The sequence below is a fragment of the Babylonia areolata genome, chromosome 7 (assembly GCF_041734735.1).
Source record: "Babylonia areolata isolate BAREFJ2019XMU chromosome 7, ASM4173473v1, whole genome shotgun sequence".
NCBI lineage: Eukaryota > Metazoa > Mollusca > Gastropoda > Neogastropoda > Buccinidae > Babylonia > Babylonia areolata.
The window spans coordinates 5,266,698-5,293,974 of NC_134882.1; the positions used below are offsets into that span (position 1 = coordinate 5,266,698).

The 27,277-nt window shown below is 41.2% G+C and overlaps 2 protein-coding genes across 4 annotated transcripts in view; one reads left to right on the top strand and one right to left on the bottom strand.

The window, feature by feature from the left end:
* LOC143283679 (protein YIPF5-like) overlaps window positions 1-27,277 on the top strand; it is a 204,006-nt gene that overhangs the window by 9,654 nt on the left and 167,075 nt on the right. Inside the window, exon 4 of the mRNA XM_076589905.1 lies at window positions 1,751-1,785. Within this exon, the coding sequence (XP_076446020.1) occupies window positions 1,751-1,785 (35 nt within the window). The remainder of the gene's footprint in view (window positions 1-1,750; window positions 1,786-27,277) is intronic.
* On the bottom strand, window positions 3,206-27,186 carry LOC143283678 (uncharacterized). Of its 3 annotated transcripts, none has more exons than XM_076589901.1 (4): window positions 26,910-27,186; window positions 12,586-13,305; window positions 10,845-11,181; window positions 3,206-10,071 (listed from the first exon to the last, which is right to left on the bottom strand). In XM_076589901.1, the coding sequence occupies exons 2-4, from the start codon at window positions 12,798-12,800 to the stop codon at window positions 8,509-8,511; spliced, it is 2,115 nt and encodes a 704-aa protein (XP_076446016.1). In that variant the 5' UTR covers window positions 12,801-13,305; window positions 26,910-27,186; the 3' UTR covers window positions 3,206-8,508. The 3 variants fall into 3 exon arrangements, with proteins under 3 accessions (XP_076446016.1, XP_076446019.1, XP_076446017.1); XM_076589904.1 differs by lacking the exon at window positions 26,910-27,186 and adding an exon at window positions 26,772-26,896; XM_076589902.1 differs by lacking the exon at window positions 26,910-27,186 and adding an exon at window positions 18,584-19,557.

Sequence of the window (27,277 nt, forward strand, 5' to 3'; positions counted from 1 at the left end):
CCTACTAAAACTAGTCTTCGAAAATTTGCCCCTGGCTGCTGTGTACTGTCTTCCTGTGTGTGTGTGTGTGTGCGTGCGTGTGTGTGAGCATGTGTGCGTGCGTAAGAGAGAGGAAGAGGGAGTGTGAATGTGTGTGTGTGTGTGTGTGTGTGTGTTCTTGGTCTTACTATTACCTTTCCTGTGGATTGTACATTATCAGTAATGTCTTGTCATTGTGTACTGGTCTGGCTGGGACTCTCGTCAAATAAACAATTTTGGTTCTAGTATTGTATGCTACTTGAACACCTGGTTAGGGGATTAATGCATTTGAATTGTGAAAGGAAAAGAATGTTATCAGTCATGTTTACTTTTTTTTTTTTTTTTTAAAGGTATATTTACTTAAAATGACATTTTAAACAAACAACAACAGCAAAAAAAAGGATACTTAATTTAAGTAGCATACTGTCCTGAAACCTGCTTTAAGTGCTTTACAAAAAACCCACTGGTTTTGTATGTAACACATTACATCAGTTGTTTTTTTTTTTTAATAAACAAACCAAAATATAATTTGCAAACTAGACACGCACACATAACCACAATGCATTCATACATATGTCATAAAGCATGACCGAAACAGACACACACGCACACACTCACTCACACACACACACACACACACACACACACACACACACACAAGTAGCAGTCAGCGCTCAAGACCATGATTTTTCACTCGTACGTTCCGAGTTAACTTTGGCATGCATATGTATAGTTTTGGGTTGCTTCCCTTGAGCTAGGTGTGCGTTGGAAGCACTGTTCTTTTTCCCCCCCTCACCATGGAGTTGCGTCCCTTCAACCAGTCATCGTGGTTTTTTTCGCTTGGGCGAAGAAAGGTGACAGTTTCCATTTGTCATTACATTTTGGGCGGGAAAAGATCACATTTGAAGAAAATAAAAAAAGAAAGAAAATTGGACATAGAAAGCTGCGTGAAAAAAGTTGTATGGAAGAAAGTTCACACACACACACACACACACACACACACACACACACACTTGACTCTTGACTTGTAAGTTGTGATTTCGTTCAGAATATCATTTTAATTTGGCTAGATACCACTGTGCTTGACAGATATAATTTATTAAGAAATTTTTCACACACTCTCCCCTCCACTCCACTCTACTCTATGATGGAAATAATCTATGACCAAAGAATATCATTTAATTTTTCTAAAAGAAATATTGAACTAATGAGCAACTGTAAATAATATACATTCTGGTACTGGCTAGCATTAAAACACTGAACTGTTATTTTGAGAGAAGTGTAGGTGGCATAAGAGCACTTAAAGCATTAAAATGAAAATCCAGTGCAACCTGACTTGAGGAGGTTTTGTTGTTGTTGTTGCTATAAATCTGCTGATGGCCCACAATTGATAAACAACTATATCATTTTCATTTATATACATGCACTGTTCTGTGGTTGCATCACTTTGTTAACAAAAATGTCATGAAATATCTTCTGGCATGACGTCTTTACAGGTAAGAAGTACAACCAATGTATGCCCCTGTTTGGCTGTTGTTACATCTATGTTTTGTTCACACATACTTTGTGTTTCTTATGCTCACGCATGTGCACATGTCTGTGCTCACACTTCACTGATTATAACAGTACTGGTATGATTTTAGTGAATACCTACAGTTTGTATAACATAGATCTGTATTTGAGTATTTGTCTGCGTGACTTTTTGAAACTGGTGTGTTTTTATTCTGTTCAGAGCTGGGCATCAACTTTGATCACATCACACAAAAGGTAAGTCCTGAACTTTGTTGTCACGTGTTGGGCATTTTGACTTGAATCAGACATCAGACTGCCCTTTTTTTTCCTTCTCTCATCTTGTTCTGTATTGCACTTTTTGTTTCTATTTTATTGAGTTATCAGCATGATCAGCGCACCTAAATTAAATCAAAGCAGTGTTGTGCAGTGTTTCCAAATGAAGTACTGGTACAGCTTTTTAGCTTTTTTTTTTCCTTTTTTTTTTTAAACTCCATTGTGAAATATCTGTTTTCACAGAACTAACAGTAACTATTTTATGTATATTTTTCAACTTATGGAAAGTATGAATTTAGTGACATGTTCTGATGTGAAGTCAAGCTGTTTCACCTGTGGGAAGTGTGGTCAGAACCTATGCTGAATCTGCATCAAGTCAGGATGCCTCATGCACACCTCTGTGTGAATGACTGGATTGTGATAAGTCTTGTTGTGGGTCTTTTGTTTATAAGCTTGTCATAACCACAGTCATAATGTCCTGTTTTGTTTTGTAATTGTTTGTTTTGTAACTTGTTTTGTAAACATGTTGAAAGTATCTTCATGAAAAAGAGAGAGAGACAGAGAAAAGGAAGAAAATGTGTGTGTGTGTGCGTGTGTGAAAAATTTGACTTTCAGAAAGTTTTAGCATGCAGTCATCATGTCATGAATAGCTTTCTTCTGTCTTGAGCTCCATACATGTTACAGGAAAATGTTTCCTTTCTCCTGTTTTGAAATGTGTTTGCTTTTCCCCACACCTGTCGCTCACTCAGTGAGTCAGTCTCTCACTCAGTGAGTCAGTCTCTCTCTCAGTGAGTCAGTCTCTCATGACAGGACATGTTTATGTGTGTGCATTCACTCCCCTTTCCACATTGCATGCTTGTTCTGTGGTGTTTGCTGATGTTTGTTTTGTTTGTTATACGTGTCTCTTCTACCTTATTTCTGACGTATCTCACAGTCTCATCTGTCTGTCAGTCTGCCTCAGTGATTCATTATCCTTATGAGTGTGTGTGAGTTCATTCCAGTTGTCACCCTCTATTGTGTATTCAGATACATGTATGTATTGCATGAATTAATTGTAAAAAGAGTTACTAGTGGGTCCATACCGTCAGTGGGTAAGTTTGGGGGATGTTTGAGAGAAGCAAAGTGGTGTTTTCCAGTTGTTGAAAGTGTGTATTCAACTGACAAAGGTAGACCGGAACACACACTGATGATCCACAAGCAAGGTTCTACTCAGCACACAAATATGTGCACGCACATGCACACACACACACATGCACAATCATACACAGTGACCAAACACAGTGATACAAACATGCACACATGCTAATACAGATGTACTCTACAGACAAAAGCAGACAGGCACACACACGCACACACACACACACACACCTGCACACATACAGTCAGGAAAAGACATGATCACCTCAGCATTTATTTCAGCTTTTCATTGCAGGTGATAATGCTAAATCAAAAACAAAAAAAAAGAAAGTAAAGAAAACAAACAACAAATAATTCACAAAGGATGAAATGGCTATTTCTTTCACTCTTGTTTATCTGTTCCAGTTTATAGAATCATAAATTATGCAAATAAATGTACCTTTTGAAATTGTCAGACAATGCACTTAAAAAATATATGTACACAATGCAGGGGAGGCAAACATTAAAATCCAGCAACCCAGTCTTGTTAGACAGCCACAAAACACCAAGCAGTCAACCACATAGCTGACTGCATGCTCCAAATCTTCAAGTTAAAAAAACGAAAAAACAAAACAAAAACAAAAAAACCCCAACTATATGCGAAGCTAGAAATGATATTATATTGACTTGTCAGTCTATGCAAAATTATTAGCTGATGTGCCGTCATTCTGTCATTAATGCAAAACTAGAAGCTGATGTGCTGTCATCCTCTCTCTATAAATGTACGCAAAACTATAGTAGCTGATGTTGTGCTATAATTTTGTCTCACACTATATGCAAAACTAGTTGCTGATGTGCTATCATTCCCATTCTGTGTAGTAGGTAATATGCAAAACTAGCAGCTGATGTTGTGTTATCTTATCAAGTGCAAAACTGGTAAGTAATGTGCAATTGTTTTGTCTCCTTAAATTTGCAAATCTATTGACTTTGCTAACATTGAGCTGTATAGTCTGAGCACTGTTTCTGCCATTCTAATTTTACAAATAAAAAATGTGTTTTGCAGATAACAAAACTTAATGAGTCTATCATTCTATGGCTGAGATACCAAATCAGCAGGCTATTCCGGTTTTGGATTTAAATATGAATCAGTAGTTTATTTTGAGCATTTGGGTGTTGCTATGGTAATCTGTAACATGGCAATGTGTGTTTTTGTGTTGGACTGTGTTGCAACAGCAATGAATACATTAAAAAAAAAAAAAAGAAAAAAAAAAAAGTAAATCAAGCATGTCACTGGTGTCAGTGAAATTTGGGGGACTCATTTATTAAGTAATCACCATTACTCATTCTTCTTTGATCTGAGTGCTAATGACATGATGATAAAAATAGTTCTAGGCAATTAACACACTCAGCACATTTCAATTGCTATCTCTTTGAACATAAATTTATGATAAATGATGCTTATTGTCCTCAAGCAAACAAATGAAAATCATTTTTCCACATTAATTATACAACATACATGATTACGAACAGCCTTCTCTGAGCAGTGTACAACACACACACACACACACACACACACACAGAGAGAATTATCTAGGAACATTCCTTTCTTTAAAAAGAATAAATAAGAAACCATAGAAACACTTAAAAGCAAAAGAGTGAAAAAGCGTAAGATTTTTAATGTGGTAATCATGATCAGTTGAAGTCTAACAGTCATAATAACTTACCCTTTTTTTTCATAAATAATCATACTGGAAAAAAATATTCAAATCTGCTTGATTGTGATTAATAAAAAATCTCTCACTGGTCTCAGTTTTTCATTTTGTTCAACACAAGTCTGAGAACAAAAATCTATGTCCATCTGATACATATTCAGATTATTTCCCTTATTGTCCTTAATTATCATCCACAGCACACACATAGACAAACATACATGTATACAGTATAGTATGTACACACTTCACACTTCTGGATGGAACTTTACAAGTTATGTAATAACTAACATTAATCTAGAACTCTGTATACGGACTGGTTCTGTACATTGCTGTGGATTCAAGCAAAGCACTACAGCAGTACACAATTCAATTTGAAAAAAAAAAGAAAAAAAAGCAAGTTTCTTTATTACAAACAATATGCACAATGACTAACATTGTCCATTTCCCATTTGTGGATGAAATTCATCTTTGTAGCCATTAAACATTTTAGATTTTTTTCATTCAGTTAAAAAAAAAAGAAAAAAAAAGAAAGAACGTTCCCATGTATGTATTAGTGACGGTATTATTGAAAGACTTGTTATGTATGCATAAAGTTTCAACAGAAAAAAATTGCATGTACCATAGGGAGTTTATGTCATAGCAGTGGTTTGTGTCTTCAATCAGTAAAGTGAATCAAAATAGGTATAGTTTTTCTTTATTCAAATTTTCTTTTAAATCAAGACTTTTAACAATAGCAAAGAGTAAACAACTACTAAAACAATTACTCTGTTTTCTGTCAACAAGTCTCCGGGTATAAGTGTTTTTTTTTTTCAAACAGTGCTTCAAAGGCTTTGTGATCCTGAGTTTGTTTTTATGTTAATTTAATGTTGACCATAAAACATATTATTGACACAGATCATTTAATGAAAAGTTATGGTTTGTAAATTATAGAACAGACATGATGTAAAATGCAGATTACCAATGGAATGAGCAGCAGATAAGGGTTTTGTCAGCGAGGAAGATGAGCACTCACATAATCTATGTAGGGACAGGTTGTATAAAATTACAATCCAGAGCATTCTCTGCAGATATCCAAGTAATAGCAAAATATATTTTAAACTCTGACTTGAAACTTGACCGGGATATATATATATATATGACATATATTTGATCAAGATGACAGGTGTGAATGAATGAATTGCAACAAGTACTTTAAAGTGTTCAAGAATATGTATCTAGGCACCAGAAGAAGTCTTGGTCCAAAATCCCAAATTTTGACTCGTCCACTCATTAACTGTGAAAATGGAACAATAGAGTGCAATATATTACACCGTGGATGCACGTCATAAATATATGTATATTATTCATTTCCATTGCCAGTGAGGGTACAGGCAAGATTGGGGATATTGTCCAAAGCTGAATTGCATTTCATAGGGCAGTGGGGTTGTAAGAGGATACTGGTAAGATGGGTACATGGAAAGGTGGGCCAGTCAGGAAGGCTGGAGACAGGGGTGAAGTTTTACATCAAGGTGCTGACAGGGGTATTTTGAGATGGTTGGACTTTGAGGCAGTGTTTCAACAACTAACCAGTGTAGGTTGGAAGCTGTTCCATAGGGAAATGACAGGATGCAATATACATGCATGTTATTTTTTAAATCAAGGAAAACATGACTAAGACTGAAAGTGTAACACATTATATTTTAAACAAAGAAAATATATGACTAAGACTGAAAGTGTAAGAGAATGACACAGGACACTTTACTTGTTGCAGCTTTTACTGTATTTACAGACCTTTTTGTATATTATCTCAAGAACTTTTCTGAGCTGGTAGTGGTACACACTGGTGTACCAATTATGTTGCAAAACTTTATGATGATCATGTGTTTGATCAAATTATATCTTTTTCACAAGTTTAGCGAGTACAATGTATGTGATCATGACAGTCATTATGAAACAAAATCTTTTAGTTTTATTCAGTGATGATGATTGGCGTCAACTGTGTATTTGAAATTATGATGGGTTCTCCACATTTAACATCAGTCTCAGTCTTGATACTGAGCATAGAAATGGCACTGATACGGAAATGTTGTCTAGAATACATATATGTATATATATATATATGTACTGGATGATTATGAATCACATCTCATCGAGTCATTCATTAAAAAAGAACAGTCACAAGACATACATGTACCAAACTGTTTCACCCACCAATTAATGTGATAATACACCCCACCACAGCTGCACTTAGATATTGGTCTGACTGAGGATAGGTCATTTAGGTGCTGTTTTATACAGTATCCATATTATCAATCAATTGATCTGTCCATTTTATCAGTTGGTGAATTTTATTATTGTAGTTTCTTCTATCCTGCTTCAAGTTCAGCTGATTTAACAATTCTCATGTTTTTAATTCTCCATTATTTGTTACAGTACACAATGATTATCATCATCATGGATTAATATTTTATTATCCTCTCCACTCTCATCATTTTAGCAAAAAAATAAACATGATGACAATCACCATGATCAAAACATTCATTAAAACAGGTACTATATGCAAGAACACACTTTAAAACTTCTCGTTTGAGATTTATACCCATGTCAGTGCCACTGTCAATTTTAACTTCCATGCGATGTTGTGGTCAGAAGAAAAAAAATTTAAATAAATTTCAAATCATTTTATTATACAATCCAGCTTGAAAGCCATATGTAGGGCCCAGTCAGATAGACTATTGTTCAAGGTATTTAGTAATAATTTATTGATAATATATTTTTTATAATATTAATATCATGACTTTGCTTTATGATTTAAATGTCATTTTGATATTTTGAGAGGCAGAGTCCATTGGAACAGAGTGTATGAAATACATTTGATGGTGGGTGTATTTTGGAAAAATTCAAGATTGAACAGTTTGAATTTCTGTATAACAAATTCAATGAAGAGCAGCAACAATTGAAAAAGCTCTCAGAAAGTGAACTTTTTATTGTGTCTAATAATGTAATATTCAGTGGTCATCTTGCAACAGTAGAGATCTGTTTGGTGAAATTCACAACATAAGTAAATTCTAAATTTCAGACCCATTAACACAATAACAGCCAATCACTACCTCAGTACCTGTAATAACCTTTTGTCCTGTTGTCACAATCTCAACATTTGCTGTTCCAGTATTCATTTTACAATTTAGTGGTAAAATACACTCTGCTTACTTTTCTGTCTCACAAAGTCACTTTTAACTGTGATGTTCTGAGATTTCCTGAATTCTTAGAGACTGACACATGATTATCCATTAGAAATTGTTGACAACACGCACACACACACACACACCATTACTTTCAGCTGGTTTCAATCATTCCAGGGTCTTTTTTTTTCTTTTCAAAACAGAATAAAACAGGTTTCTGATAATGTTTCAAATGGGTCAAATGACTTTTTCCAACATCAGTCATCACTGATCATAACATATTTTTGAAGACTCATGAACATATCTTCATCACATGCAGAACATTTACACTAAAAAACAACAATGACAGTTAAGTAATGTTGAAAAGTAGACAGTTCTGCAATCAGAGGGTTGCAAATTTTAATATGTCCCTATTGACTTTACAAGTTTACTTAGTTTAATAATCAACATTTCAATACACAGTACAAATATGATCCGAAGATGAGCATCCTTTTTTGTCTGACAAAGGACTGATAGATCCTTTGATAAACCCTCAAAAATAAAACAACCCCCCACCCCCACCTCCCCCCAAACCAGCACAATTCACCACTTCAGTGTTCATACACCACTTCTTTATTTATGTTGATGTACATGTCTGATTCACTGTTCAGTTCCTCTGTCCAAATACTGACAATCTATATAGTAAGTATTCACAGGTTTATGACAAGCATCCACCTTCACACCGGTGTTCCAGGCTTTATCCCGTAGTGATAGCCCTGCTGGGGAACAGTCATATAGTCACTAGCACTACCACTTGTGTCATGGGGATTCATCTCAACGTACTCCCGGGAATGAAAAGTCCTTGGAGGTTTGCGGGGAGCAGGCTGGTACCCCAGGTTTCCCACAGACATGCTTTTCTTTGAGGCTAGCATGTGCTGCTCCGGGCTTATATTATAGGGGTACCTCATTTCCCGGTAGTCTGGGTAATCTGGGTAGCGGCCAGTGCTGGCAGGGATGAAGGTGGTGGATCGGGTGCTGGACCGGGTACTCCCAGGGGTGAGGGGAGGCACGGAGCCATTCACTCCAGGGAAATGGTTCCGTTTGGGGTAATACAGGGTAGCAGCCTCATAGACTGGATACTGAAGGGAATCATTGAAAGGGTCGTCAGAATCAAACACAGAGGGTGTGTACCTGTCCAGCAAGGGTGTGGTGGACTCAGTGTGTGACCCATCGTATCTCACAGTGCTGTTGGCTTTGGGGTACATTTGTAAGGACTCGGGTTCTGTCATTTCACTGCCAAAGGAAACGTATGTGTTTCCATTGTTAAAAGGTGAATTGGGTTGTTGAAACGTGTACAGAGGTTCTTTATCATGAGGATACTCCATTTCTAGTGACTGCTTCGGTTGAGTGGTGTTTGTGTCATTGGTTCTGGTGGATTCTGAGTTTGTGTCATCGTTGAACTGGTCCAGCTTGGATTTGTCCATCTCCGACTTGTCCTCCTCGCTCTGTTCTTTGGGGCCCGTCTCACCGTTTGTCAGGAAATGCTTTTTCACATTTTCCACAACAGCATCTCGCTTTTCCTGTTCACGCCGCCTTATGTGGGCAACACAACAAAAGATGAGCACACTGAGAACAATGATGAGAATAATCCCACACACCACTGCCACGGCCACCACGATGCTTTTAGTATCCACCCCTGCAGAGGAGGAAGCTGAAACAGGGGCATGAACAACAGAATCAAATGCAACCCCTCTCAGTGTCACTTTGAAGATGGTCGAGGCTGACCCACGCACATTTTCAGCCAGGCACTCGTAAGCTGCGATGTCTTCATACTGGAAATCCTTGACGTGAAGCTTGCTCACTGTCAATGGAGACCCTTCTGTGGTCGTGGTGTACTTGTCTGGCTGAGACTCCAAGTTGATGCGCTCACCGTTTTTCCACCAGATAGGGCTGGCTGTTGGGATGGAGAAGAACTGACACTCCATCACTGCTTCCTCCCCTTTGCTCACAAACTGAGTGGATCCACTTTTTCTCATCTCCACCTTGCAAGCCAGCTCATCCAATGGAATTGTAGACACTGGTTTGCCCCCTGAAATTGAGGGTCCCTGACACAGGATGGCTTCACCAGGGTGCTGCCAGACGGCGCTGGTGCCATTCGCCATCCACTGGTGCATCCACCGGATTTTGCAGTCGCAGATCCAGCGGTTGTTGTGCAGATGGACTTCCAGCAGATCTGCAGGCAGGAGCTCAAACATGTCTCGTGGCAGCGAGGACAGGGAGTTATGCTCAAGGTGCAGTTTCTGCCCACAGAAACAAACAAGTTTCAGTTATTGTGGTTGGACAGTGCTTTGTTCATAACATTTATTCCCACTTACCTTCTCTCCAAAACATCAGTTATTAAGTTAAAAGGTTCATTGCCCTTTTGGGCATCAGGACACAGAATTCACCCACTGTGTATAGGGTTCAGCATAGGCAGTCAATGGTCAGTCCTCTCCTTCCACCATTTTAACCTTGCACAACTTAAGTCAGATGTGTACCGATTCACACACGAGTGGAGTGAAGAAAATCAGAGTAAAAAGTCTTTCCCAAAGAAGGACCACCATGCTGAAACAGGGCCTTTAACCCTGATGGCTGGTGAACACAGGATCACAAGTCAAATGCAAAACTGAATCTGCCACAGTGAATATAATAATTATATTCACAATAGCTAAGCTACAACTGCAATTACATACTGTTAAATCTGATTAACAGTAGCTAAACTACAATAACAATCACTTATCATCAAATCTGATTCACAACAGCTATGCAACAACAACAAACAACCATTGAATCTGATTTACACAACAGATAAAAGACAACAAACAACCACTGAATCTGATTACTCAACAGCTAAAAGACAACAGCAACAAGTTATCACAAAATCTGATTACACAACAGCTAAGTGACAACAGCAACAAATAACCATTAAATCTCATTTCACAACAACTAAGTGACAACAGCAACAAGTTACCATTAAATCTCATTTCACAACAACTAAGTAACGACAAAACAAACCAACCAACCAACTACTCACCTGAAGTTTACTCAGGTTGAACAGAGCATTGGGCTCCAGCTCCCCTATCCCGTTCCCTCTGAGGTCCAGAGTCTTGAGGTTGGTGAGGTCCTGAAAGGCATAGTCCGACACCAGCATGATCTTGTTGCTGGCCAAGCTGAGGGTGAAGAGGCTGGGGACCTTGGCCAGCATGACTGTGGGCACGGCCGTCAGGTGGTTCTGAGCCAGGTCCAGGGTGTGCAGGTGCTTGAGGTTTGCCAGGGCATTGGGGTCCAGTCTGTGCAGGGAGTTGTTGCGCAGCAGCAGCACGCGCAGGTTGCTGTACTTCTTGAAGTCCAGCGCTGTCAGCTCCCGGAACCTGTCCGCCAGGCACAGCCACATACAGGTGTCAGGTCACTTTACTCATATACACTATGATGGTAAAGAACTTCTATTCTGTCAGGTCACTTTACTCATATTTGTACAGGACTCTTATTCTGTCAGGTCATTTTAATCATGAATACATGTACTGGAATTTCATTCTGTCAAGTTACTTTACTCATGCAGGACTTTTGTTCTGTCAGATCATTTGTTAAGTCACTGTACTGATACATGTATATATATGATACAGGACTTTTATTCTGTCAGGTCACTTTACTGATGCATGTATACATGACACAGGACTTTTACTCTGTGTGGTCCCTTTAATCATACAAACAGGACGTTTATTCTGTCAGGTCTCTTTAATCATACATACAGGACTTTTATTCTGCCAGGAAACTTTGTCAAGTCACTATACTGATACATGTATACATGACACAGGACTTTTACTCTGTCAGGTTACTTTAATCATACATACAGGACTTTTATTCTGTCATGTCACTTTAATCATACACACAGGACTTTTATTCTGCCAGATCACTTTGTCATTGTCAAGTCACTATACTGATACATGTATACATGACACAGGACTTTTACTTTGATCACACAAACAGGACATTTATTCTGTCAAGTCTCGTTAATCATACATACAGGACTTTTATTCTGTCAGGTCACTTTAATCCTACAAACAGGACACTTATTCTGTCAAGTCTCGTTAATCATACATACAGGACTTTTATTCTGTCGGGTTACTTTGTCAGGTCACTATACTGATACAGTCGTGTATACATGACACAGGACTTTTATTCTGTCAGGTTTCTTTACTGATACATACAGGACTTTAATTCTGTCAGGTCACTATACTCATACACTGGATACAAGAAGACTTAATTTTCAGCCAAACAAACATCAAGTGGTGTGATGGCCTAGAGGTAACGCGTCCGCCTAGGAAGTAAGAAAATCTCTGGTTCGAATCACAACTCAGCTGCCGATATTTTCTCCCCCTCCACTAAACCTTGAGTGGTGGTCTGGACGCTAGTCATTCGGATGAGACGATAAACTGAGGTCCCGTGTGCAGCATGCACATAGCACACATAAAAGAACCCATGGCAACAAAAGGGTTGTTCCTGGCAAAATTCTGTAGAAAAATCACTTCGATAGGAAAAAAAACAACAACTGCATGCAGGAAAAAATATATGAAAATGGGTGGCGCTGTAGTGTAGCGGCACACTCCCTGGGGAGAGAAGCCCGAATTTCACACAGAGAAATCTGTTGTGATAGAAAGAAATACAAATACAATGACTGACCAGCTAAACACACTGGGTGACAATGCAGAAATCCCCATAAACTAGTGGTTAGCAACACTTAAAACGTTTAACAACAGAGGGTGACCACCACCAACCTGTTATTGCTGAGGTCCAGCGTCTCAATGTTGTGGTGCAGGCCCCACGGGACCTTGCTCAGGTTCCGGTTGCTGCAGTTGGCCTGCGAGTGCTGCAGGTTGTGCTCGCACTCTCCCTGAACCTGTGCTGCTCTCAGAACAACACCGCTCAGACACAGCAGCAGCAAAGTGCCAATGGTGCGCAGCATTTTGAGGTTTCTGTTGCTGGTGGACATGCTGCTGGCAAGGTGGGCGAAGAAAATGGAATCTTGAATATCCAGAAGTTTGTAATGCCAGGGAAAGCACAAAACACACACAACTGTCAGCCCTTAAAAAAAGAACTAAAACAAAACAAACAAAAACCCAAAAAAAAGTGGACACAAGAACAGCAACCCTTGCTGTGTGATGGCTCACAAAAGGATGATCAAACTGTCAAACATGTCATCCTGAAGGTCTGACAAACAGGAAGGCAGTGGAATCGATCAGAGCTTTGTGGAGGTGTTCACAGTCTGAAGCGTGAGGAACAGTGCCCCACTGCAGAGGGGGCTGGTGCTTGGTACGGAGACAAGGACTGAAGGGGTGGAGGCGGCACGGTGCTGTCTGCTCAGGCTGACCTGTCAGGCTCATCCTCACACACAGCTGAACTCTGGCCAGGACGTGTAGGCATGGAGCAGCTCGTGGTGGTCCTGATGTCTTTCTTCATCAGATCTCTGGAGGGTAGATCTGTATCACAGTGTGTGTCTGCTGAACAGAACAGCAATACAAAAATATACATATGGTTTTAACTTGGCAGGGTTTTTTTGTTGTTTTTTTTTTGCTTTCACGCTGGCAGTACTCACTGGGTAGTAATTCAAATGCATAATTTTGTTATTGCACAGCCCATCCTAAAGTTATATGTTTGATCTGACAAGTCTCCCCCCCCCCCACTCCCCCATCCACCCTAAATCAGAGGAGAGGTGCACAAAATCAATGAATTAAAGAGTTTAGATGAATAAACTGAAAGAGAGAGAGAGAGTGTGTGTGTGTTTGAGAGAGATTTCCTGTGCATGCTCTGTTTTCTCAAGTGAATCATGAGAGAGAGTGGAAAGGGATGGAGACAGGCATACATAACTGATAAAAACAGAAGAGCTGTTAAGATAAGTGAGATGGAGCCACAAAGAAGCTGGCTTTTCTGGCCTGCATTCCATTGACAGATGGGAAGCCTGGTTTTATTCACATGGGGTCCTATCACAAACATTTTCATTTTCATGATGATTGATGAATATGGAAGGATGTGTGTAACAGTGTGTGCATAATGTTAAAGTGCTGGGTGTTTAGGTTTCTGCTTTATTATTATTATTATTATTATTATTATTATTATACCACCATCATTGCTTTTATAGCCTAGTCGACTATGCAGGGCTATATCAGGGCTGAAAACACTGTCAATTCTGAAAAGCAAAAAACCTAGAAAAGAAAATAAAACATAAGGAATGATGCATAGTCAAACTTCTACAGGAGTAAAAACATTAGACTTAGAGACATGTATATCTAGAGACTGATAAAGAGGATCAAAAAGTGAAACATAAATTTATGGTCCTGCACCTACCAAGATTTGTAATTCTAGGTACAGTGCAGTGTTTAAAAGAGAGAGAGAGAGAGAGAGAGAGCTAGCAATACTGACAGTTTAGTCAGCAGACTGATAGTGATACTGACAGTTCAGTCAGCAGACTGGTATAAAAGAACAAGGGGAAAGTGTGTGATAGAGACAGAGAGAGAGAGAGAGAGAGACAGAGCGAGTCAGAGACAGACAGGTAGAACCCAACAACAATGGTAACTCCTACGTTGAATGAATGACCCATCGGCTGAGCATGTCTGCCCTTAAGATCCAATAGAACACTGACAGCTCTGTCTGCTGAGTATCAATATTTATTCAGAGTAGAAGGCGAACAGCTTGCTTGGCAACAGAAGGCATCTGTGGGCAGATAAGCTGAACTGTTTACACAGTGCAGAAAAATAGTTTTAATACTATGAAATGTCCTATACGATAGATTGTTCTCTATCTGCTCTCTTTGATACTTCTTGTGTGTGCGTGTGCGTGTTTGTGTGTGTGTGTGTGTGTGTGTGTGTGTGTGCCGTGGAAGCTGTGATACATAGACTAGAAATGAGTGTGTGGAGGAGGGGGTAGAGGAGGTGCAGGGTAATGTGTGTGTGTGTGTGTGTTGGAGCTCATGTACGTTTATATGTATTTGACTGTGCTTTCATATCTGTGAAACTGCGTTTTTTTTGGGGGGGGGCATATCTGTTATGCATGTGTGGGTGTATGTGTGAATGTGTGTCTTCATGTTTTATATTTATTTGCTTATTTATCATCATTGTTGTCTTATTTATTTAATTATTTATTATTATTATTATTTTATCATTATTTTCATTACTACTACCTTTTTTCTATATCATAATTATTATTTATTTATTTATTTATTTATGTAGGCTTATCTATATATATATATATATATTTTTTTTTTTCCCTCAAGGCCTGACTAAGCGCGTTGGGTTACGCTGCTGGTCAGGCATCTGCTTGGCATATGTGGTGTAGCGTATATGGATTTGTCCGAACGCAGTGACGCCTCCTTGAGCTACTGAAAATGAAACTGAAACTGATACTTCTTGGGGAAAGGGGAAGGAGTGCAAGCAGTCAAGTTTCAACCTGTCCCCCACGCTTGTTACAGAAATTAAGAAATGCTCCAGTAACTCGGTTATTCCACAAAGGCACCAGTGGATCATTGATCATCAACACATCCACTCCCAACCCATGCCACTGTTTAAAAAAAACAACAAAAAAACTGCCTTCCCTAGCAGGACCCTATCATTTCACTATGCTCATGCTCTCACACACACGCACGCACACACACACACACACACACATAGCTGTGAGGTTGTGAAAATTAGAGTTGGAGAAGGAAATCAATACCTGACCAGGGAGGAAACCAGGAAACCATGTGTTAGCCCTGTGAGCCCAAACAAGGGTCCTGTACAGCAGTGCCTGTGCAGACAGGCAGTGATCTGTTCACACAGTCTGTTCATGCGGCCTGCTCTACCTGCTGCCTGCTGCCTGCTGGGTGTTGCTGTGGCTGCAGCAGCCCCCATCACACTCGCCTGCCTCTACCTGCCAGCCTGCATGCCACTTCCAGCTTTGTAATGTGTGTGTGTGTGTGCCACCTTTGGTCTTCACACCTTTATGCTGCTTGTTGGCTTTTAGTTTTAGGTGGGGACAGGGATCTTCCTGTGTCGTTTCTTTCTCTGCCTACTCACACTGTTGACAAGTTTTCTTAGTACTCTTTGGTTCTGTCTTTGTGATTTTTTTTTATTTTCCTACCATAAAATTGATAATGGACATATAATAATTTATTTGGTTTTCATTTCAGAATCTTATGATAAAAAAAGAAGAAAAGAGGATTATATTTGTGTCAAGTTATAAACTTGTAAGATCTTATGTATTCCTTAAAAGAAGTACAAGAGTAATAGGTCCCACAACAAATGAAACAAGAACTGGATCAAACTGGTACAGCTGTAGAACTTTGTCAATACAACGGAAGCAGAATTTATTCAGCAGAACATTAGTTTATGCATAAAATATAAACTGCCCTGTCCCAGTCATTCCCTAGCTAAGTAAAACAAGTTTACAGCAGTGTGCAATCGTCCACACTGAGATATCTTTTATTTTCTTGCAGGGCATTCTCTGTGATTAACATAGCAAAAGAATGGTCAGACGGTCCCACGGGAATCCTTCAGGCCCAAATCTTTCTTCCAGTTCCTTGCTCACTTGGTTTCCTTAATTCGTGTTAACGGTCAGCACTGGTTCCGGAAAGCTCTCTCACTCTGATCAGAATTTATGTACTGATGAAGTCTTGAGGGGATAGCTCTGCATATTGGAATGGAGAGTTTTTCTTTCATTGCTTAGATCAACTTCTCTCCGGCTAGAAATGAGACTCGAGATTGTTTTTGTGGACTTTGCTCCCTGTTCTCCTTGACTTTACTATTCGTCTTTCCAAACCTTTCTCTACATCTTTAATCTCTGTCACAGAAGGAACAGTATACCATTCCTGCAACTTTTCCAGTTTGATTTTTCACTGTATAAAGTTAATATATTTAATGCCTAGTGGCTGATTACATATTTATTTGAAAACTTCCTCGAATGTGCATCTGATGTCAACAATAAAACAAGAACTAAATGAAAACCAAAACAAAACTAGAACCAGCAACATTAACCAGATTGTAGTGGTGCTTGTAAATCGCAGTTTGAACTAATACTGACCCAGCTGTAACCATAATCAGAACTGGAACTAAAAGTAAAACAGCACAAGAAATTTTGGAGCACATATTGGTACATCTGAAGTTGAACTAAAAAGTGTCTTGTGATAGTTGACAAGCTGAAAATAAATTATAAATTTGCCAGCACTTTTGTAACAGTAAACTGTCAAGACACGGGCTAACTACACACCCTACTGACATAACTGTCAAATGTTGAATGATTGCATCTCAAGAGCGAACATCAGCAAACTGGAAGAAGGATGGTGGAGGTAGAGTCAAAAAAAAAAAAAAAAGGTTTCTGGAGCAATGGAAGAAATGAGTAGGGAAGGAAAGTAGTACAGTACTGCAGCTAACGGGCGAGAGAGAGAAAGTGAGAAAGAGGGAGAAGGAGGGTGTGTGTGTGTGTGTGGGGAGGAGGGGGGGGGGGGGTAAGACAAAAATTGGTTGGAAAAAAAATGATAAAGTAAACCGCAACAGCCGTGTTTCACATCTGATCCGTTGATGGTTTGGGGCCAACAGCTGCCATGAAGCTCGTGCTGCGTGACCTATTTCTTCTCTCCCCACTCATCATTTTTTTTTTTCAGTCCCTTTGGAAAGTGCCGCTCAGCAGCCTTTGTGAGAGTGAAGCCAAAAATATACATTTGACATCAACTTCTCTCTCCCACAATTCTTCCCACACGCCACCCCCGCCCCCTGTTTTTATCTGTTGTGTCGACACTGAACCATCGCTGTTAGAGAGAGAGAGAGAGAGAGAGAGAGGGCGGGTGGTAGGGTGAGGTGGGATGAGGAAGAGGAAGAGGGGTTGAGAGATCACTCAGTGAATTCCTCATCCCCGCATACACCTTCACAGCTTTAAAATTACAGTTCCGCGACTAATCTGCTTTGAAACAACTTGTATAGTGACTCGTATTCGTAATATATACAACTGAACTACAATCCCTCACCCCCCACCCGCCCCCACCTCCCCTCCCTCTCTCTCACACTGTCTTCTAGCCTTCCTCAACAGCATCATAGTCCTTGTATCAGCATTATGTCACGTCCATCAAAACAGTACCGTTTATTGAAAAATTGAACTGAATCAACGCCGGTAGAGTTTGAGAATATACATCATGTTTGACTTAATAAGTATATCTTTCTGCCAGGAAGAAGGTCGGTGTGTCTGCACGGCCGTTTGACATCGATCAATCAATCAAACGTCAGCTGCATTCCTGGCGTTCTGTCCCAGAGGTTAAACATACAGCAGCTGTCACCAACAAAAATGTACAGCCCGCTGTACCTGCTTCTACCATGACACAGAACACTGAACAATTCGAACACTCCTTGCTTTATGTGTCAGTGTGTGATCTTGAACGGGAACTTTGCGAACGTGCATTGTTTGTCGTGGATATTTTGAGCTTATCATGCTAATAAAAGAGGTGTATTAAAAGCTGTTTTCTTGTTGTTTTAGGGCATCAGAATCTTTGCGGTCTTGGAAAATGTAATCTCTCTTCCGTTTCCTTCCGTTCCCAGTGTGTCGTAGAGCTGTGTTTTTCAAGTGCGTTTTAAAGCACATTGTACATGTTAATCAAAAGCCCCAGAAAAAGTATAAAAATCTTTTGACCAAAGGCTTACCTGAAAGCGACCTCATTAAAGCTTACCCTCCCTGTTTCTTTATCAGTGACACTGTTTCAAGAGAATGCCGGTTTCAAACTTCAGTGCAAAAGTGAGTGGAAAAAACACAGTGACCCACCTTTAGCTCAGTGTTGCTCACACCTTACACACTGCCGACTGCCAAACTTCGTTAGAATGGGCGCCATTCAGAATATAATACTTATGAAGTTATCACCGGCCGGACCATTACAGCACAACGTGACAGGAGAGACGCTTTCTACAGGTTCCTCTGTGCGTGTGCTGTGGGCGATGCCGACAGACTGTGTGGTTGCTACTGCTCCCGCTGCTGCTGTGAGTGAGGTTGATTGATGTGGTGACGGTGGTGGGCAGTTATCGAACAACAGTAGTCGTGCGACTGATCGATATTGTCAGACGACAGAAAGAATTGAATTATGCATTTTTGTTGTTGTTTTTGAATGCTACGACGTGGCAGACTCGATCATAACACATGGACACCGACTGTGTGCTGTAGGCTCGTTCAGTTCAGTCCGGTTGCTGCGCTGTTTTGTCCACGCGGTGGGGGTTGGGGGTGGGGATTGGGCGACATCTGGTTGAGTGCATGCTGAATTATTTACGGATTCTCCGCCCACATGCTTTATGACCGCGGTCCGTGGATGCTTCGTCGCCGGTTTGACCATAGCCCTGTAATTTGTACAGGTCTATCGGTTGACCTTAGGCACACGCGCTCTCACTAAGTCTGCTAAGTCTCAGGCACGGTTTAATTTATTGTATCGGACTCGGGCAGAAGTAACACGCTGAATCCTCCTCCATGCCCTTAACTTGACTGTCACAAACTGAAGTGAATTCACACCAGTCGACTGGTTTAACTTATTTAAGACGATAGTGTGACCTTAGCAATACACCGCTTATCGCTAGAGTCACAAGTCTGCTCTTGACCTCAATTTTAGAAGATAGGACATCTTGCCGGGTTCCCCCGTTCGACAGAGTGTGTTCGACCGGCATGTTGTTGGAAGTTCCTCCACGAAGGTACACACTCACACACACATACACACACAAACTGACTCTCTCTCACATGAGTGACGGAAGGGTGAGGAGGCGCGAGCACTGACACACAACAGTCGTAGAGACCGCCATGCAAGATTGCACGAGGGAGGGCCTCCTCTCCCAAGTTTACAACCCCCTGCCCATGTCAGCAACACACCTCGACACGACTGCATCTGTTATCCCTCGGCTGTTGCTATGCCACCCCACAACTCCCCCTTCCCTCTTTTTCAGACCCCTCCTCTTCAGAAATAATAATGAAGGATACTTTGAAGACACGAGCGAGAGGGATGGGCACGAACCCACACACACACAACTTAAAAAGAGGGAGAATGCGCGCGCGCGCGCACACACATATACACACACAAATATGACATCGATAAAGGCAAAGAGAGGGAGTGAGAAAGAATTCATGGGACAATCTCTCAAAACCGAAACGAAGCAGGTCAGTGTTCTCACCAAACAATAAACAACACATACCAATATGCCACTATCATGATCTGTAGAGGGAAAGAGTACTCATTAAATGAATGACCTAATGCATATATTATAATATTGTATATAAAATTCCCCAGTTTCAGCAACAGTTCTCTCTCTCTCTCTCTCTCTGAGGGTCTTTCCAATCAGGGATCCAGACAGCAGCACATAAAACAATAACAGGTCGCATTAATGACGTGATCAAGAAAGCCTGACCGTGGAGAATGAACATGACAGCCCATTGGCATTTAATTGATGGAAACATCCAGGTCCGAATGACAGGAGCTGATTGTTAATTACAGATCACGTAAATTACTCGCTGTTTTTCTCATTGATGTGTCCATCGGCGTTCTTCTTCTTTTAAGAAGTAAACAAACGTGCATCTGCAAAGAAGTGCCTAACTGCAGTTGTGAATTTATTAACAGCGATATTGTTTTGGAGCAGTCAAATCCAGCCTTTCAGAAAGTGTTTGAAAGTAGTCAAATTCACTTTAAATGTGTGTTCATTATTTGTATGTATACACATTCCAAGATAAATTTTACTTTTGCTACAGCCCACTACGTGGGAATTGTGGAGTGTCTGCCTCAAACTCTCTTGATAAATTGGACGAAGGAACATAACCGGAAGGGGGGCAAGCACAATAATATTTCATGCAGACACCTGTCTCGCTCGCAGTGAGTCAAGGGTGCCGTGTGGCATTTCAAATTTATTACGTTGTCCAGGATGTTAGGGCGTCATGTGTTTGAAATTCGCGTTAAAATCCACGCCAAGAGTACAACCGTCCGTCAGACCATTTTTTTGTCACGTTGCCCTGGCGAACGCTCTGGGAATAACAGTTGTACAATTTATTCTGTTCATAATTTACACGGACGGAGTGTTGGAAGGAAACTGGGGAGTATTAGTGGTGGCTGTGTGTGTGTGTGTGTGTGTGTGTGTGTGTTTGCGCGTGCGTGCATGTGCTTGTCATTGTGTGCAAGGTTACTTTGCTTGTTTGCACAGCCTTCTTTCAACAACTTCTTGCGATCGCTGCCTGTATACATGTAGTTCTCAGCTTACCCCAGTCCTTTAACAACAAAAAAGAGGACTCGCCCTACCTTCACCCCTCTTCCCTCCCCTCCCCTCCCCGTTCCGTGCTTTGTGTCAGTCTGCCCTTTACTTGCGCAGTTCGGCGTGTTCCGAGTGCAGGTCGTTGTATTTGTGGGAAGACACAACAGCCTCGCCAACACCTACGTGTTGTTGCGTGGATCGTGTCAACACAGCAAAGTACACCTCTCTCTCTCTGCCTCTGTCTGTCTGTCTGTCTGTTTCTCCCTCTGTAGGCCCCCTCCCTATGTTCCGTTCACCCAACCCCTTCTTCTCTTTGGTTTATTATACCATTCTTCACAGCTTGTGTACAGCAGCAAGTATTGAGAGAGGGTGGATACGCTCGTGGGAAGTGAAAAAAAAAAAACTTAGGAAAAAAATACAGGATAGTAATAACGCTACTGTTGATCAGGAAAATAGGGCGGAACTGTACAATGCAGGAGTTGATCAATAAAAACGATTTTAACTTTTAGATTTTCCAGTAAACTCAGCAGGATATTACGGTGCCTCTAGAGGTGTGTGTGTGTGTGTGTGTGTGTGTGTGTGTGTGTGTGTGTGTGTGCTGACCAGGTCAATAAGAAATAACTATGCCCGTGGGGCACTGATTAGCCTCTTTACCAAGTAATGAAGTATGCGTGGTGGACCGTGAACGCGTTAGTACTGCGTAACCTGATGTGACTTCACCCTGGAACTGGACATGGAAGCGAACGAGACGGCAATTGCTTGTGTCAGCTGGAAACCACGGAGTAAGCACTGAGACCAGTTTGAGGACTTGGGCTGTCACTTCTAAACAACTGTCAGCCAAGCTTGGTAACTAACCACTTTTAATCTTTCTCAACGCACCCAACAGACGGACCCTTGTGAGGCTTTAACTGCTACTTCAGCGTTCGATGTTGACAGTAACGGTCGGTTGGTAGTGTAAGTGTTAAATATTGACAGTTGTGGAGGACAACTAAGCAGTTACTCAATTAGTTACTAGCCTCGGGGGATGAGAGGGTCTGTTTGCGGGGTCAACTGACCGTGGTCTCGACGCGGGTCACTTTGCCAGCCACTTGGTCAGTGGCTTTACTGTCAGTGTCACCGAATCCCCCCCCCCCCTCTACCCCAATCCCACCCGTTCTTGTCATGGTTTGTTAGGAGAAAGAAGCAAGCCATCTGTTCGGACCCAACTACAATCATACCAGCTCGAAACCTTTTTACATGCTTATTTATAAAACTCAAGAGTTTCGTGCGTAATTCAGTTCAAATCAACGAAGCAGACTGCGAACCATTTTTTTAAAATTTTTTTATAATGTTCAATAAAATGGCTCACGTTCTGCATTAGCAATGCAGTGTGAGGTGCAACGCATGGCTGAACTAAAAGGCTCTCCCCCCACTCTACACCCCACTTCCTCCGACCCTCCCACCTCTCCTGTTTTTTTAAGACGATGACGTGCTCCTCTTCTTCGCCGTCAGACCGTCAGCTCTTGGGGTGCGTGTCCCGAGCTGCATAAAGGCGAGAGTTGAAAAACACGGCAAATGCTTTTTAAAATATAATGTAAATGGTCTAGTTTAAAACTTGCAGCTGCAAGCACTCAGGGGTGTATGCTACCCTTTCACACACACGGAGGCTCCCCTTCTCCCTCCTGTAGACGTGCCTGGTTCAAAACTATATTCAAAGATCCTGAATACGTACCTATTTTGTATGTAAACGTAAACAACCGCGCACGCGTGTGATGAAAACATGCATACAGTGATACACGTATACATACGCTGTTAGCTTGAACCACGCATTCAAAATGAGCGCATAAAATCGGCACAGGCTGTAAGAGATAAGACTGTATTGTATTTTATGGTTGATAAAGAATCGTGATCGTCTCGCTGATTACTATAACCATTGTGATATCAGTATATCATCCCTGACATGTGAATAACTACATAGACCATATTCGACTGAGCAAAGATCGCGATAACTGCATTAGCTGGTGTGTGATAACTTGACGTATGCGACTGATTCTGTGGTGAACTTAGTACGATAAACGACTCATTGTGAAATAGAACAATGGCCCCATGCGTGGGTCTTTAAGCATAACTCAGCCTGTACGAATCTCCACGATTTATCAACTGTTTAAAGAACAACCAAAGGCATTCCAGCAGATTTTGACTGCAGTCTTCTTTGTTTTGTACAAGTTTGTGATACGTTAACCTGACAAGATGCTTCCTCGAGTGGAGGCGTTAAGTGCTATTTGGGGTCAGCTTTTGGAATTGATTTTCTTCTCCGGCTCACAACTATTGAGGATATTTGTTAATCCATTCATTCTTATACCCGATCCCCACCCTCTTTCCTCTCCCGATCTACCACCCGCCTTCCACTACCTCCTCCGCTCCCCAGTCCCCAACACACACACACACACTTTACTTCGGACGGAAGGTCAAACTCCATTCAAGAATACCGACACGGGGCCGTGCTTTATCAATGCAAGTGTGACTGGCACACAGGACGGTGAATGGAACTTTCGTCGTCCGAACTCATTGTTGGGTTTCCAAAGTAGCTGTACTGTCCCTTCGTTGATTCAGCACACCGGTCCTTTCCCTCCAACCACACTTCAGTTTTCGTGAAGGACAACGGCTATGAAGCGCGCGAGCGCGAGCGCACACACACACACAGAGATTAATTATTCTTTTTGTAATTTAAAAAAAGAAAAGAAAAAAAAAGAAGCTAAATACCGCGGGATTGCGTTTAGTTCTTGACAGGAGAACGAGTGAATAAAAAACATAAGCAGAGAGACAGAGAGAGAGTGACAAGGGGCTAATAATAGAAAATGAAACAACAGTTTCCCCTTTCAAACCTAAGCCGATCACCTATGACGACGGAACGTGCGCTGCCAAACAACAGCGAAGTATGTACAAACACGTAACGGCTCCCACGCAGCCTCGTTCACACTGTTACGTTTCTTTACGGGCTGTCGCTAATTTTCTCTTCGTCTCTCCAACTGGATCCCCCCACCTCCACTCACGTTGGTCAGAAAGGGAAATGTTAAGTGTAAAGACGTCACGTTTTATGGCGATTTTCTATCATCCCCCGGACACCCAATACCACCCTCGCAGACATCCATGAAACGTTTACTGTAAATGCTTAAGTTAGAGAAGCAGTATTGCCGTTTCTTTTCTTTGCAAAATAGATGTTGATACCACCTATACCTCCAAGCAGGCTCTATCGAGCAGTGTTAGTACTATTTTGTATTGTTGAATTGTATGTTATTTTCAGCTCGCCCCGTAGAAAGTGTACGAGGTCTATTAGGAACAACAACAAACACACTTTCCAGCCCCGCAAAAAAAGCAACACAGGTATGCCAAGAGACTTTTTTTTCCCCCGTTTGCTCCCCCTCTCACTCTCCCCCCTCCCCAACACACCCCTGGTAAAGTGTTGAGAAGGGTCGCTCAAGCGTGTCCACGCGAAAGGAAGCACGGATGAGATTAATTACGGAAGCGCTCAGACAGCGCACGGACGAGCTAGTAACCAACTAAATGACCCGAACTTGTAGAAAAATGACAAAGGGCCGGATAGGATGAGAGACGAAGGTGTTGGAAGCAATGGTTCGGATGGGGTGGGGTAGGGGAGGGGGAGTGGTGGTGGGAGAGGGGTTGAAAGAGAGGTGGGTGAGTGGGGAGGAGAAGGGGATGGAGAAGGGAGGAGTGAAGGGCTGGTGTCAGGGTAAAATTTCCGGCAAGTTGTCAAGGCTTGGCTTTCACCTTTGTGCCTGACGTCACTGTCCCGTCGCTTCTGCCGACCAGGTTACTATAGATAGTAGGCCTGGCTTTGTTTTTGACACAAGTGGGTTACCCGAGCAAGCCAGGGCTCTCTCTTAGGAAAACAAGAGGTCCAGTGTCTGGGCCGACAATGAACGTCATGGGATTAGGCAGTCCGTGTTGTGGGGGTGGGGAGGAGGGGGCGGCCGAGAGACACAGACTGGACTAACAATGAACACATGACCATAAAAGGATATTACTGCATGGATTCAATGCATGCAAAGATCCTTGGGATGGTCCGGAAGAGAGGGTGGATTGGTTGCTTGAACACTCCCCTGTGAGCATGTAGATGAGGAGGGTTGTTTTGACATATATATATATATATATATATATGTGTGTGTGTGTGTGTGTGTGTGTGTGTGTGTGTGTGTGTGTGTGTGTGTGTGTGTGTGGTCATTTGAAATGTTCTAGGATGTTTTATAAATATTATGGTCATACGAAATGTTGCATAAAAAAAAATCTAAACTTAAAAACAATAAATAGACACATGGCCCCATTCCTCACTCATAATTTTATCCCTTTCCTAGGAACACAGTAAAGACTCCCTTTTGAATTTTCAAAGTCCTGTAACTGCATCGTTTGTGCATCAGTATCAATTCATAGTCTCTGTGTTACTGATAACATTACAGAGTAAGTGTTTATTATCACAACCATAATGTCTGTGTTGAACAGATGGTGATTGTCAGATGTGTGTGTGTGTGTGTGGTGTGCACATATATTTTTGTGAACTTTCAACCTTTCAGTTACCATCTTGGTGCAGGGGTAAATGAACTTTTAAGAAAAGTTACAAGAGTTATGAGTAAGAAGCTTGATCTACTCTTTACACTTCATCCTGTGTTGTGAAAACTTTTTCAGTCGAATTTCTGATTATACACAACAACAAAACAGTAAACTTCTGATTCAACGATTTTAGAATCACTATCAAAACAGCTAGTTAGAAATAGAATCCATCATCAAACCTCAAACCAAAAGAATCAATTTCTTGGTGTCTGCTAACAAATCATTCTCCAGTCTGATGAGAAAAAAAATGTGATCATTCATTTCAATAGAAATAGTACAGGATATGTTTCATTCTATTATGAAGTTCAATGACTGTTGGTAATGACTTTTGCAAACTGTTGTGCTATTTTATAGTCACTGTTAACAGAAATCACTGATGTGCAAAACTGAGAGGAAGTTGTGATTTTTGATTCTTTGTCAATGGTTTGCAAAAACTGAGTTATACTTCATAACACTCTTTCTTCTGAAGTTAAAAAAAAACTGTATTTGCTCACCTTTCAACTGATAAATAAGGATACCAAGACAACTGTTTATTCCGAATCTAAGTTTTTATTACAAATGGAAACATTTGACATAGCCTGATTTTTTGATTTTTTTATTTTTCAAATATGGACAGTAGTGAAATGGATCATCATTTTTGTCTGTTCTCTCATTTTGTGTGTGTGTGTGTGTGTGTGTGTGTGTGCGCGCGCGCTGTAGCTATCAGGTGACTGAGCTTTTTTTTTTTTTTTTTTTTTTTACAGTCTGTGTGACTGAATCTGCGTGCGTCTGTGTGTAAAGTCCGGCGAACAAGGGAGTGCATTTGCAGTGGTCTTGTTTATCGATCTGTCAGCAGTTAACCTTCGAAATTTTACTGATTTGTAGGTCGATTTTTAAACTTGTCTTCTTAGCTGTTCCGAAAAATACCAGGTTCGCGAATGTCATACACTGATCATCACGTTCTGTTATTTCCGCTGATTAAAACGCCACAGTTTAAAATCAGAGTTACGTCGCGCAGGACTGTCCGGACCTTAATTTTAACCTGCCGTGTCTCGTACGACACTGAAATCGTTAAAAAAAGAAAAAAGAAAGAAAAGCTACCCGGCAGTTTTACACAGTATTGCGGCACACACACACACACACACACCTCAACTCACCCCGGCCCCCACGACACAACACAATGATCGTCTGCTCACCACACTACAGACTTGCCAGTTCGAGAGAGAGAGAGAGAGAGAGAACACGGCGATCAAAACTGTTGTGACACACAAAGCGCAATCCAAAAGGCCACGTACCTCGCTTCTTCTTTTTTTGTTTTTTTTTTCACTGAATCATGAACATTTGGTTTGCCAGTTCTTGGGGGTACTTTCCAAGCAGGATTCGGAGACAATAACCGGGAGGTGAAGTAAAAATAAACGCAGGAGCACGTCCACACTCACGGCGACTACTGACTACTACAACAAACGTTGTGAACTTGCAGTCGTCAGCGACTGACTGAGTGAACTTGCCGAGACGGGCGGTTTGGTGTCATGGCCAACCCACGCGCACTGCGCGCGCGCGCTCACCCTGTCTCTCTCTCTCTCGCACACGCGAGACGTGCAATGGCGGCTTGGTTTTGCAATACAAGCTTCGTTCCTCTTTTGGGCCGTTGCCTTCGTCTCGA

Coding starts and splice junctions, on each gene's coding strand:
- LOC143283678 (XM_076589901.1), bottom strand. CDS start 12,800: ATGTCCACCAGCAACAGAAACCTCAAAATGCTGCGCACCATTGGCACT. Junction 11,182..12,585: donor CTGGACCTCAGCAATAACAG/GTTGGTGGTGGT, acceptor CCTGGCGGACAG/GTTCCGGGAGCTGACAGCGC. Junction 10,072..10,844: donor TCAACCTGAGTAAACTTCAG/GTGAGTAGTTGG, acceptor TTCTGTGGGCAG/AAACTGCACCTTGAGCATAA.